At 38.0% G+C, this 14,836-nt stretch overlaps 1 protein-coding gene across 2 annotated transcripts; it reads left to right on the forward strand.

Annotated features, from left to right (window-relative positions):
• Window positions 1-544: 544 nt before the first annotated feature.
• On the forward strand, window positions 545-13,775 carry SAC3A (SAC3/GANP/Nin1/mts3/eIF-3 p25 family). Of its 2 annotated transcripts, none has more exons than XM_087316216.1 (13): window positions 545-909; window positions 1,015-1,771; window positions 2,669-3,100; window positions 8,723-8,824; window positions 8,964-9,067; window positions 9,191-9,368; window positions 9,531-10,025; window positions 11,267-11,407; window positions 11,493-11,552; window positions 12,167-12,297; window positions 12,380-12,513; window positions 12,596-12,828; window positions 12,911-13,775. In XM_087316216.1, the coding sequence occupies exons 2-13, from the start codon at window positions 1,028-1,030 to the stop codon at window positions 13,004-13,006; spliced, it is 2,850 nt and encodes a 949-aa protein (XP_087172342.1). In that variant the 5' UTR covers window positions 545-909; window positions 1,015-1,027; the 3' UTR covers window positions 13,007-13,775. The 2 variants fall into 2 exon arrangements, with proteins under 2 accessions (XP_087172342.1, XP_087172349.1); XM_087316223.1 differs by having other exon boundaries at window positions 545-780.
• The last annotated feature ends 1,061 nt before the right edge of the window (window positions 13,776-14,836 follow it).

Raw genomic sequence — 14,836 nt, forward strand, 5'->3', positions numbered from 1 at the left:
CGCTTATGTTTTCTTTGCTAATCGCCACTACTATTGCGTGAATTTGATTCATAAACATACGATATAAAAAACAAACCAGAAGATAAAACATAGTGTTTGGCCAAATGATCGAAGAAGGCATGTAAAAGAAACGCAACTTAACTCAACACTTACTATTATAGCCCTACCTTTGATGCCTTTGTTTTCTGCGTCGACTGCCATTGCATGAAAGAAAGAAGACCTAAGGAGGCGTTCGACCTTGACCTGGACCGGTCAGTGCCATGACCTTCCTTGCTTTATTTGTTAATTCGTGTTGATCGCCATCACATGAGTTTGTTTGTACTATATGTATAATAAACCAACCGGAGAATGAAACCCAACGTTTCATCCATCGATCGACTTCCTGTTTTTGGCTTTAATTAACTCAACCATCACTAGGGGATTCCGTGCTTTAGTTTTCCCGTATGCAGAGGAGAGGTGTGAAAAGAAAGGCCCAAGCGGGGAGCTCTTTTTTAATTCATAACACAACCCTTACTCGCTCGCCTCGCCTCGCCTTGCCTTGCCTTCGGTTTTGTTTTCTGTCGCCATCGCCATCGCCATCGCCAGCCTTCCCTGTGCATACCTCTTCTCACAGGTTCTCCAGACGTTTCCGTAGCGGCGTATTAAAGAGGAGATTTCCTTCTTGATCGCCTTTTCTACGCTTCCTTTTGATCCGTTTCTATGCTACGGACCTGCCTCCTCCAGTCTTGATGATTGTGTGCTGTCCCAAGTTTTATACCGCAGACGGCACTCGAAAAAAGCGTATGTTTTATAAAAGAGCAAATTAATGAGCACAGTCCATGTTTTATTAGGGTTTCTTTGATGACGGGTTTGATCTGAGTTTAATCAGATGAGACGGTGTTTGCCATCACATACGATCTGTAGCACAAAGTAAGGCAACTGCGATCCCCTCACAAAGTTAATGGTAAGACTTGTTACGAAGAAACGCCCTCTCTCTCACACACAATCTCTCTCTTTCTCGTTGGTGCTTTCTAGATAGTAGGCGACAATGTATACGGCTCAGGAAGCTCGTCCTCATGCCCATGCCCATGCCCATGCTGCGGCTGTCGCAACAGCAGCCCAGGCCACACCCCCCGATTATGGCCATCACACTACTTATGCAGGAGGATATACAGGATACGAGAATCCAAGCTCCACCTACCACCAGGGGGGTTATACCTACAATAATAATACTAATAGCAGCTATCCGCATCCCCAGTCAGGTAACCTCCACCCTTCACACTCTCAACAGCCCGGAGGTTATGAAAATTTAGCAGCTCCTTATCAGGCGGGTAATTCATATAGTAGTACAGACTACCAGGCCGGGGCTTCTTCCGGCTATTATAATGTGGCGCCAGCTGTGCCGCCAGTCCATGGCTACCAGAATCCGGCAGGATCAGGTTATCCACAGCACTCATCATACTCTAGCCAATGGACTGGCACCTCCAGCTATGTGAACTATGGTGCATACTCTAGCTATCCTGGAGGTTATCCACAACAAGATGCAAGTACTGGCAATGCCCAGGCCATGAATACTCAATATTCACAAGATTATCAACAGCAGTGGGCAAGCTATTATGCAAACTTGCAGAATAGCTCCAAAGTTGAGGACTTGGATGAGTGTACAGCACCGGGAACCGAGCCTCCAGCTCCTGAAGCTAAACCTCTGCCATACAGCCAACCTCCACCTCCCGGTACCCAACCTGGATGGGATCTCAATGAACCATCTTATCCTGATGTCAATACTACTCAGGTATGCAGTTTATATATGTTAGTATCTCCTTAAGGCTGTGATGCTTGCCATCTTTTGTTTTCCATGCATGAGTTACCAATGAGCTTCTGTAAGAGAATGACAGCATGTTGTGTTATACATCCAAAGGAAAAGGAATTTAAACACATGTGCATGGAATTTGGAATTCCAGAGGTAATTAATAATTTGGTATGAAGTCTCACAAAGCTCAGTTTCAAACTCACCGATATGCAAAAGCTTGATGCTAGCTATTGTTGAAAGCTGACAGCTAAGGAAAGATCATGTATGCTCTTTTAGCTGTTTGTCTTTTATTTTCTGATTTTCTTAGTTGAAAGTAGCTATTTAGACACGAGAAAATTCTTATGTGTTTCTTTGATTGTTCTAAAGATCAACTGGAAATTAGTTTGAGCTAACATATGAATTGGATCCATGACATATTCATTCAAAAACAGCAAACCAGTTTTCTCAGTATTTTTTGTTTATTATCTAGGTTGTCATTTTTATGTGGTGTTGTTTACACCTTCAAAACAGCTATTTCTAAATGATACTTAAAATTCCAATGATTTTGTACAAACATCAACACCAAATTTGGATGAAATCAACAGTATTATAGGGCTTTCTTTCCAAAAAATAGTGAAGATTATAATGGCTGAGTAGAGATCGCAGGATCTACTACAAAGACTTGACAATAGTGATTCCGGCTTTGGTCATATGGTCAAACTAACCAATGCATTTGTAGCGTGTTATATACAGACTTTTGTGTAAAGCTGGAGCATTGTTTAAAGTTAAAACCTGTCTCATGGATAAAATTGCAAAACATTCTGCATTTGATCTTTGAAGAATTCCATGCCAATTGAAGTATCATGCATAGCAATATTGGATTGTTGTTTTTGTGCACAGGTAGGAGCTATAGGCCCATCTGCCAATGGTGGGCCTTTCATCAGTAGTGGATTTCAAACAGACCATTATTCACATGTTCAATCAGGTCATTACCAACAACCATCCTACATTCAACAGAGTTTGCAAGACCAACCACTGCATTTTCAATCTCATCAAGAACAACATGCTGTCATTCAGCCTCAACAACAAGTGCCACCAGCGCATTCACAGGGAATTAATTTCCAACCTAAGATCTTTCCATCATCAGTTACAGAACCCTCTCAGAGGAGGGCTGGAAATCTGCAAATTCCAACTAACCCAAGGATAATCTCAACATTAGGCATGGCTACCAAAGTTACCTCTGCAGATTCGTCTCAAGTACGGAAGCCTGTATATGTGGCTGTCTCCGGGAAGGCATCCTCTAAGGATACATCTAATGATTCTATGCTGCAGGTTAGATTCTTTTGTTCAAACTCTTATGTATTGACTTCTTTCTGGTGTTAATAAAGTTTGCTTGCAATGGGTATTTCTTGAAATGATTATCAACAATGTATAAGTCTACATGTGACTTCTTGGTGGCACTGAAACTAGTAGGAAGGAACCAAAATGACCTATTGAGACCAAATAAGTTACATCATGTGAGATCCAATAAAATGTTCTATAGCAAGAAAATTAATGAAAAACCATAGTGTGAAAAGGAGAGAGAAAGAAAACCATAGTAATGTGAGAGGGAGAGAGAGAAAGAAAGAAAGAAAGAATGAAAGATGCATTAACGTCTACTTGTGGCCAAAAGTTTCCTATTAGATAATCATGATTACAAATATGAGTAACTTCAGGAGGGAAAAATTAAAGCCTCTACTTTCCTTCAATATTATGATAATAATCTGAATGCAGCTGGTGACTTTGCAATTGGTAATAATCCTTGCAATGGTTTTACAAGCAAGAAGTGCATTGCATTGTGTATGGGATGAGTGGAGGTGAGGTAACATGGTGTGCAATGTCGGTAGGTGTGTTGGAGCGTGGCTCAGACAGTGAATAATGATCTCCGTGATCTTCTACTGGTTTGTAACCTGTGTCCTCTTTTTACTTGAGAAATCCTTGACATCTTGGTGGAGGTGTGGGCCTATGGAAGAAGTCAGTCATGTGAGCAAGAGTCTTTCTGTCTGATATGATATATCAGCCATTTCCATCTCATGGTAGGTGGCAGTATTCTCAGTTAACAATGTGGCATACTTCTCTCTGATAGCTAGTGTTATAGGCATTGACTTATGAAGCTTATGAAAGTTGAGCAAGATTTGCCCAAGCAATGCAGATGAGCCTTTTCCATCTCATGTTAGGTAGCAGTATTCTCAGTTAACAATGTGGCATACTTCTATCTGATGTGTGGGTGCCAAACGAGTTTAGCTATATGAGGGACACTTCTCTCTGATGTGTGTAAGCCATTGTTATGGGCATAGCCTTATGAAGCAATTCTAAACATTACTTTTAATGGATTTAAGGGTCCAATTAGTGGGAAACCAGTTATATTTGGACTTGGGACAAACCCATAAGGACATTGGACACGTGGGACCATGTGGTAGTCTGGGTGCCAATAGAGTTTAGCTATATGAGGGACACTTCTGAGTTATAAAACATGGACATATTTGGTGGTATGGGACACTGATGGGGTTTTGTGTTTGTCTCTTATCCTTAGCTTGGTGGTGATTTGTTTCATGAAGCACCCTTCACGTCCTTCCTTTAATTTGTTTATCTAATTGCTTATCATTTGTATATGCTCATAGTAGCTGGGAATTTGCACATGAAGTTTCCCTGCTTTTGACATCTCCACATACTTTGCAAAGTTTGTTGTTCCTAGTATGTGAAGTGTACCATGCATCTCACTGTCTCACAAACGAGACAACATTTTAAGATGTAATCTCTTGTTTGTTCTTGTAGGCCATTTTGGCCTCTTAAAAGATGTTAATATGTATCTTTCTTTCTTTGATACTTCGTTTGGTCATAACATTCAGCCACAACATTAGAAAAAGGGGTATATGTGGCTGTTTCCCCCCTCGCTATATCAGGAATATCACAAAATTTCCGAATTTCATCAATTGTGAACTCTCTATTGTTTTTCATACACAGATGTTTCAATTATCTGCTTGTCCAGGTAGCTACAAATGCCTGGAATTTCTGAAGTGCCACTTTTATTTTTTGATAAGTCAATTCAAATGTTTCTAGAGCAATCATCAACAAAGAGAAAGTAAAAGATCGCCCTTTGCCCCATAGACTTGGTAGGCAAGTGTATATACATCAGAATGAACAAAGTCATGCAAATGTTTCTTGCGAGACATACCAAAGCAATAACAACTTGTTACGTGGCGTCCATAGTGGCAATCATTACAAAAAGTGTAGTTTTGTGCCTTGGCATCAAGGTGGTGCAAAGAAGATAAAAGTATTTATGCCTTTTTGCCTTTTGTGCTCAATTACAAACGAGAGTGTATCGTTGTATCACCTATAAATCTGCCAGACGAAGCTTTTCCATGTAAGCAATAGAGAGTGCCTCTCTGGCTCCTTTTATAACCAGCATAATACCCTTGGTGAATTCCCAAGAACCTCTGATGAACACTATAAATATATCCATGCATATCTAGCTGTACATATTCGGTATCATGCCCATGCCATGAAAATCACCAAGGGTGTTATTATTAACATGTTGTTGACTATTCATGATGCTCTCATAGACTTCGATTGTGGATTGAGGTGCATGTTTTCATGTAATGTCTACTATTGAATGTTTCTCTACTTTTCATGTAGGCAATTATGACAGTTTTTCTTGACATAATGGCCAAGAGCGTAAGGCCAAATGCATATCATCGAATGAAATAGACCTGAATCTGCAATTAGGATGATGTACTTGTAAATACACGAAAGCATCTATCAACTCTTTGTTTCATCGAGTTGCAGTGACTAATTTGCTGATGAGATGCACATGGTTAACAGGTGTGGTAATCTCATAGGTACTCCTCAGCTTCTGCCAGTCAACATGTGTAGTGTCAAATTTGTTGAGATCTTCGAAGATCTAATTTGACACAACCAACTCAATAATTGCTTTCTTGTTGAGGGTAACCCATGCATCATATGTTATACTATCTAGTTAAATAGCTGCTAGTGCACCATCACAATCTTTCAAAAATAACATCCCTTGCATCTTGTCTTCCCGAATGTCAAAACCTTTGCTGTCAAATCTCTTTATCTCAAAGGGACTGTATTTTTGACTCTTAATATCTGTAGAGCTAGAGGCCATTGACCATTGATCTGTACTGTGTTTAGACTTGCACAATTTGATTTTTGGCACCAAAAATTTGATAAAAAACCTGCTTTCATAAACCTCAATGTACACGAGGAGAAGAGCTATTTGTTTGGAGGAAAGGTCAATGTGTACATAAGGAGAATCCTTGGGGAGTTTACCCCTCAACCTACTTGGATAGGTTGATCTCTTCCAACTTGGGTTTTAGAGAAATGCCCAACGGTGCTTGTGAATGTGACAGACAATGTTAAAGAAGAATGGGGCCAAAAACGTGGAAACTAGACTGGTTGCATGTGAGACCCAAAAAGTAATGCAATAATAACATTATGTGATATCTCATGCATAACAAAAGAAAAACTAATTGAGTTCATACCCACACACATATACTAACACACAAACATATACATATGTATATGTGTGTGTGATATATTAATAGATAATACTTAGAAATTAGTGAACTCCTTTAAGCGAGCACATACTAGGGAGGCACGAAGCTGATGGCAGCGATGGCTATTGTTTACTGCACTGAAATGGCAAGAACGGAGAACATTTTCCCCTAAAGCTAATACTGAAACGCAGATGTTTATGGAGAACCACGTTGAAAGCTGGAAACTTGGTGTTCCAGGGCTGAAACTTTCATGGTGATTCTGAATTGGTCTCGTAGACCAGGTTGTGTGGTGTTAATGTTTGAATACATGTAATTCTTTGTTATCGCAAATCATGTTTATTATGAGTATTATACAATCTCAAAAGTCTTATTTTTAGTTCCATATTAGTGTGTTTAATAGCGTCATGCTCTGCTGGAAACCATGAATTATAACAGTGATCAATATTTTGAAATTTATAATTGAGAGTTAGTTACAATGTAACCTATCTCTCTCGAAAGCCCTTGATTTTCTTCATCTAGTAGTATGCACAAAGTGAACCAGGCATGCCAATGCTACATGGCTAATACGGTGAAAGTCTTTTGAAAGTGATCTAATATAAATATCCAATCTCTGCACGTTTGCCGCCCACAACTTGTACGCATTCTTTGTGCACCGGTTTTTAAGGAGACGTTTGTTGTTAGGCTAAAAATTACTATCCCTGCTCTCTGCATCAGTTGATTAATGCACTCACTAGTAAGAAATATCTAAGCAATTACAAGCTCACCTTCCTGAGAAACAAGGTGATGATGTCTATCAAACCACTGAAATCTTCCCGACCTTTGAGGGTTGTGATTAATTTGTTAAAAGGTTAATAGCTTTTAGTCCTACTCTTAATTGAATGAACATTGAAAAGAGAGGTTGAGAGTTTCAGTATAATTGCCATGGTAGTGCGACCCCAACCTAATGGTTTATTCATGGTTGAAAAGAGAGATGAATAGTTTCAGAATATTGATATAATACACTGTGTAGTGCCAACCCTAGCTGTACAGTCCCTATGCATGTTTTTATTTTAGTCTAGGTGAAACCGAAAACTCAAAGCAGTTAGAATCCCACCAGTTTCCTCTTCAAAATAATAATTACAATCCTGCTAGATCACTGAAAATCCCAATATTCCTAAAGCCATAGAGTGGATAACTACCACAAACCTATTGACCAAGGGAAAAGATAGAAGGTGTGAGAAATTTGTAGCTATGGATTTGTAGAGTTTGATTACCCTCTTCTCGTGTATTGTTAGAACTCAAAAAGCAACAAAACATATAATAACTCTCAACAGCTGTTAGAAATCCAAAACAACAAAAATAAAAGAACGCTTAACCTATTTTGATGCACATGTGTTCAAATTTTCTACTTTTTTTTAATCCATCCACATTGTGACATGTCTCAGTATTCCTGACATTTTACGAGTAGGCATGTAGTCTGACTTGATCCTGCTAAATATTGCACAGAAAATAGAGTGTAGACAGATGATCAACAACACAGAAGCAATAGGCAGAGCACTGAATCTCGAGTACAATTGAAGGATGATGTAACTAGGTTATGTACTCATCATCCAATGTACTGGCTTGAAGTGCAGAACCAACTTCAGCTTTCTTATTAAAGTTGCATTAATGCATTAGGTTGCTAATGTTAAGGCCTAACCCATCTATACATTAACTTCTTAAATAGTCTCTTCTCTTATGGGTCAAAGGATTAGATTAGTCACCGCTGAAATCAACAGTCTCCCTCAGGTGCTCTATCTGCACCATCCATATCTCATGGTCTCTCGAATTCTCCCACTTCATTTTTGAACTGAAAACTCTGCATTATTCTTTTGCCTGAATTCCTGCATGATCTTCTTGCAAATTACAGCATCATTCTGTCACCAGAATTCCTACATATCAGTCTCTTCTTCCTCCTCTGGTATTCTCCTAGCTGGCTTCTCTCTAGTAGCTTCGAGTCCTGCATATTATGCCACCTTGTTCTGTGTCTGCCGAGGACAGCGTTCCGTGTCTGGGGAAATTGTTTTTTTCATGGCTTTAATCCTGCCCAAAGTGTAGTCTTGGCTTAGAGGAGTGAAGACAGATAGAGATATTCCTCTTGTTGTGGATATTGCCAACAACCTTCTGGATCAAGGCCATATTAGATGGTGCATATCTAAGTTTTCATTAGATGGCATCATACTTGTCCATATTGGCTCATACCATCATTAAGTTTTGGCAACAATTTCAGTTCCAGTGATAAGATACCATACATCCAAACTTGTTTTATTTATATCAGCTACTCATGGTTACACATATTAGCATCACCTTGATCAAATACATACGTTTATGTTTTGTACTGTTTACAATTAGCCTTTAAAACATTCTGTTATATTTTCAGCCTAGCATGTTCCCCCCATCTCTGCGTGCATATGTGGAGAGAGCACTGTCCCGATGCAAAGATGAAGCACAAAAGAAGGCATGCCAAGAGATAATGAAGGAGGTAATATATGCATTCTTTATTCTTCAATGCTGTTCATGTTTCTATTTCTATAAGATTTTAAAGGTTCTTTAGAAACGTTTGCTCTGTTGAATATGCATTTTTTTCTTATGATGATTCAACACTGCTGTGCTGTATGTAGATGATCACGAAGACTTCCACTGATGGGTCACTCTTCACGAAGGACTGGGATACTGAGCCTCTATTTCCTCTACCAACAAATATAGCTCTAGCCAATGGGAAAGAGTAAGAATATTCAACTTGTTTAAAATCAACATTTTAATGTACAAGATGAAGTATATATTTCTAGTTGATGAAGTATATAGTTCTTGGGCAATTTAACAGCCTCATAACCTCTTTTTTATATAGGACTCTCCAAACATCAAATGCAATGACTTTTCCAAAGCAAGATCAAAGTCCAATTAAACGATCAAAAAGCAGATGGGAGCCCATTACAGAGGAAAAACTAGATGAGAAAGCAGATGTAAAAATGCCAGTTCTCAATAAGAATAATACATGGAACATCATCAGAGGGGGGGAGGCATCCGTAAGTCTCATAACCATTATTAATATATGCTTTATCTAAATGATTAGGTTTCACTGAACTCATCAGTATTATATATGTTTCTAACGTATGTGCTTAAGAACTCTGGGATTCCAAAATCATTTGCTTTAGAATTATGTGATTGAGGAGGTTTATTGGGTTCAGGTTTCTTCCCTAAAATGGGAGAGGCAAGATGGTGTGTGGAATAAGACAAAGGCATTATTGCACCAACAGTTCTCAGCTCTAAACAGTGTGCAAAGAGCTGCAAAAAAAGCACGGAAAGATGGTTTAAGCTACTTGCAGGAGGGAAATAATAGTTCTGAGGATAGTGAAAGTGAGCCTACAACTGGGGGAGGAGTTTGTTTAGGAACATTAACTACTGCAGAAACACCTGAGGAAAAAATGAGAAGACAAAGTCGAACCAAACGATTTGACAAGGGCAAAGATATAAAAACAGTAAATAAGGATATACGGCAGGGAAAAATGACTGTCGGGGCAAGTGCTAGGAGAGCAACAGCAATGTTATTAGCACGAAATGCTGGTGAAGGTAGTGGTGGTGCAGTAGAAGATATTAATTGGGATGCCTTGACTGTGAAAGGTACATGCCAAGAAGTTGAAAAAAGATATTTGAGATTGACTTCAGCACCAGATCCTAATACTGTAAGTGCTTTGTTTAACATGAGGGTAAGATCAATGATGATGGATTGACTGAAATTTTATTTCTAGACTTTAACAATGAGATTATGTCACTTCTGTCCTGTTTCAAAAATCATTGCAGGCACATTGCACATTACCTGAGATAATTTTAACTAGAGCTCTTGATATTGCATTATACCATTTGCACACTGCATTTTGAACGTTGCATGCACCGTTAAGTGTATTTTTAAGGCCTAGAAATGGTGCTTCTGGAATTTAGAGATCATTAAAATGTTACACACCTTAGACATCACATCATGTCCTTGTCATCTGGACAATTTATTTTGGAATGATACATTTGTTTCTATAAATAATCATTCTGATTTTCTACAAATGGTTATATCTGTCTTTTTCTACAGTCTACATTTGTTGCTGAAACTTTTCATCAGAAAGTTGTTTATTTCTTTTTTCCAACCATGTTCACGATGAAAATGCACCATTTCTCAACTCAGATCATGTTTGTTGACAGGATTTCTAGTCTAGAAATGTGTAATATGGAAATTGACCAGATCTGTTTATGTTTTGTGGTTTTTGGTTCTCTCACATCTGTCAAACATGTATCAATAGATATGATATAGAAATGGACAGGATCTGTTTTGTAGTTTTTGGTTCTCCCATCTCTGTCAGACATCTACCAATAGACATGATGTAGTAATGGACAGGATCTCTTCTGGCTATCGGGTTATGTTTTCTGGTTTTGGGTTCTCTTATATCCTCTGTCGAACATCTATGAATAGGCATCTGTTCTTAGTTCTGAAAACTACTAGCTATTCTATTTATTGCTCTTGGCATAAAAGAAATTGTAATGCCTAATGATGATTGGAGTTGTTGATGTGATTTGTGGCTTTTTCATGACGTTAAAAAAATTGCATATGCTTGTCTGGGAAAGACTGTTGTGGCAGGTTTGTGCTTGCATGTGAGTATCTCTTTTGTGATCACTAAATTCTATACTATTGCTAGATGAAGTGTGTCAGGCCTACATGGTGTAATATTAATGTGGAAAGAGATTATGTCACCAAAGACTGGGAGTGCATATTTTGTGTTTATCAGCTTCTAATAGAAACATTTCATTGTTTAGAGCTATTATATTAGTTACATTTTTGTGTGGATAGTTGATGGTGAGAACTAATTAGTTACATTTTTATTTGTGGATACGTAGTGTTGAAAACTTTCTTATTTTCTACCAACATTTTTGAAATGATCAGGTAAGGCCGGAGGATATTTTAAGGAAAGCATTAGTTCTTGTACAAACTACACAAAAAAATTATTTATACAAATGTGAGCAGTTGAAGTCCATACGTCAAGATCTTACTGTACAACGGATTCGAAATGAACTTACTGTGCAGGTTTTATCTGTTCACATGAGTTATTACTTGCAACTCTTGATATTTTAGACTTTGTTGGAATTTTCTAATTTACTGCATTGTGCAGGTGTATGAAACACATGCAAGAATGGCTTTAGAGGCAGGGGATTTACCGGAGTATAATCAGGTAATTCTTCCAATATAAAGGCTTGCTTTAGACTCTTAATGAATTGGTATCGTATATGGATAGCCATATTCTTATAATATACATCCTTTTCGCATCCATCCTTTACCTTAAAGCGTAAATATATATGTTCTGATGCCAAGCCTGTACATCTACTACAGATAGTGAATTCTGTCATCTTGTGTACAAGTGATGGACAACCCCTCAAGTAATTGTGTTCATACACCCACTGCACGGTTCTGATATGTCAAATCATCTAAAATTGGCCATTTTGAGAAACCATTATATTTCGTGAAATCATTGAGTTGCACTAAAGGCAATCTTCTGTTCATAGCTTCCCTTGTACAAAATAATATTGTTTTTGAAATCCCTTGTTGTATGATATTTCCCATACTATTAGAGGTAATCTGTCTGCCTGCATTATAAATACTGGTAGATGATTTATGTAGTTGCATTATAATGATGTTCAGAAAACCATTCTATTGAAAGCTCCTGTATGTAACACTGGAAGTATTATGCATGTTTCAGGATTCAATTAAACAGTTTGTCGATGTGAACAATTTTATGATATTATTTATGTCCAACAGGTCTGATACTGTTGTTATTGAGATTTGCAGTGTCAGTCTCAGCTGAAAGGCTTGTATGTAGAAGGCATTCAGGGATCCAACAAAGAGTTTACAGCCTACAATTTGTTGTATATCATTTTCAATCGTGGAAACAACAGGGACCTCCTTTCCTCAATGGCAAGGTATCTAATGTTTTTTCGACCTCAAGCTTGCTTTCTATTGCAAGTTCTGGTTATATATTTTCTATGGCGGTGTTGACTGAAGGCTGTCTATGGAGGATAAAAAAGACACAGCCATCAAACATGCATTGACGGTTCGTGATGCTGTTTCTGCGGGGAACTACACATCTTTCTTTCGACTATATAGGATGGCCCCAAACTTGGGAACTTGCTTAATGGGTAGGTGCCCCTTCCATTCATTCATGAGATTCTCTTGTCATATAAAAATCGTGCTCTTTTTGACAGTTAATGTGTTATGCAGATCTTCAGGTTGAAAAAATGCGTTTTGAGGCACTAAGATGTATGACACGTGCATATCGCCCTACTCTACAAGTATCCTATATTGGACGTATATTAGGTTTTATAGGTTTTGGGTCGTCAGAAGCGAGCCCTGGAAAGGACCAAGAAGAATTAGATGAATGTGAAGAGTGGCTTAGGGCTCATGGTGCTGTTCTTGTGAATGATAGTGAAGCTGAGTTGTGTATAGATTGCAAGGTCAGTTATTAAGCATCTATGTGTTTCACCTTTCATCGCATCTTTCTGAGTATATAATCATATTGCTCATATTTATCCATAGGCTTCTTCTTCGAGTCTTTTCATGCCGGAACCTGAAGATGCAGTTGCACATGGAGATGCCAATCTCGCATTGAATGATTTTTTTACGCAGGTGTAATAACTGTGCATAATTGCCGCTGGCTTCAACTATTGCACAGAAGGGGCTAAGTATTTTCAGGTTTACTGTTTTTTGGTTGCCACTGCTGTTTTCTCCATTGAGGACATTACACCTTCCAATGGTGCATGCAGTGATGCAAATGAAGGTAAGATGTACAAAGTAAATATTCCCATACCCAAAGGAATGAATGACACAGCGCCCAAAAAACACATTTTTTCAATAAACTTGGTGATAAAGCCTCACACAGAATATAAGAGCACATATTAAGAAATTGAACACAAGGATAATCAGCTCTGCCATAACCATTTCAACTATCAACCCCTTGCTTGAAATTTCCAGTGTAAATTAGAGGCATGCAGCTGCTCACTTTAAAGTTAAGGCCTTTTATCTGGTGATGGTTTGTTCAATTGTAAGGTGGATAATATGATCATGTCATTTGTAAACTGTACTATACAACTAAAGTATATGCTCCTTTATTTGGAAACTAGTGCTTAATGCTCCTTTATCTGTTGTCCTTGTTTTAGTTCTAGTTCCATACTTATATGTAGTCTGTGTGTGAGATGGTGTGGGATGCATCTCTTTCTAGACTTATATTTGGGTATGACACATTAATTGTGGCCAGCACTGTAGATTCATCGTCTTATACATGGGTATGACACCTTAAAACATTAATTGCAGCCTATTCTCTGCTTTTGGCAGTAATTTTGAAATTTGAGTATTGATTCATGGGAATCTTTGACATTTTCACCAATTTTAATCTTTGTTTATACATCTGAGTATCTCATTGCATATAAATGTTTTTGAAACCATTGATTTGAACCTTTAATGCAGATCAAATGTTGTTTATTTTTCAATAACCTTGTGCAATGTGGTGAGGAAGCTATGCCGCACTGTCACCTATACATCATGAGAGTCATAATCTGACTCATAAATGAAGAGATCAGATGTGTTATGAGAACCATAAATCATGTTACACAGGAATAAATGGAATAATGCATTATTTTTTGAAGTTGATCTTTATTTGAGTCATGTCTTCACATGCTCAATACTTTGTATTATAGAGCTTCGGGTGTGCATTATATCATGAATTGACAATGACTTGAAAACATAATGTTGCAATTTCTTGGTTTTTATGTTTTGCTTGAAGTTCTGATTTTTTCCATCTTAAATTATGTTAATTTTTTTTTCCAGCATGAATTCTTGTTAAAAAGGTATGAGTGACCATCACTTGTTGCATCTAAAGGTGTTCCTTTGTCACTGAGTACGCTTCCATCCTGACGTTGCTTGAGTGGAGAAAGCTTTCTTTATGCCATTCAAGTTGTCCTATCATCACTCCTTGGTTGAGTTTTTGTTGCTGTAGTTGGTGTTGGGTTTCCTCTTTGTGAATTGAGGATGTGTAGTCATGTTTTGTGACATCTTTAACTATGGAGCACAACTCCAAATTTGGTGAAGAGATACCTTGGAAGAAACCCAAAAATGTTTGTAGAGGCCTTCAATTGTTCTTGACATTTTTTAAGGTGCATGTGCAACTTGTTTGTACCAATCAATTGCTTGGGGTGATTGTGTATTTGTTCCATGTTGTGTGCAACCACGGTATCTTAGATATGTGTGATGTCATGTCATGCAGACCATGGTGATCATATATGTAAGCGACCTTTATACTTCAATTGGACCACCACATTGCAGACTTTAGGTGTTTTCACCTCTAGGTTATTGTGAAGCCAAACATTGTACACTTACGTCAGCCATGTTGACTAATAGTGATGACATTTTTTGTTATTGTTATTGTTGGAGCACTCATGAGTTTGATTGGAAAGACAATTGTGAGGT

Source organism: Azolla caroliniana, unplaced genomic scaffold (assembly GCF_043228905.1).
Source record: "Azolla caroliniana isolate FFs.n. ecotype wild unplaced genomic scaffold, voAzoCaro1.0.p SCAF_1, whole genome shotgun sequence".
NCBI classification, from domain to species: Eukaryota; Viridiplantae; Streptophyta; class Polypodiopsida; order Salviniales; family Salviniaceae; genus Azolla; species Azolla caroliniana.

Bases quoted from the DNA above. Each gene is read 5' to 3' on its own strand.
- SAC3A (XM_087316216.1), top strand. From the start codon at position 1,028: ATGTATACGGCTCAGGAAGCTCGTCCTCATGCCCATGCCCATGCCCAT. The intron at 9,068-9,190 runs GTAAGAATATTC...TTTTTTATATAG, and splicing joins GCTCTAGCCAATGGGAAAGA to GACTCTCCAAACATCAAATG. The intron at 9,369-9,530 runs GTAAGTCTCATA...TATTGGGTTCAG, and splicing joins TCAGAGGGGGGGAGGCATCC to GTTTCTTCCCTAAAATGGGA.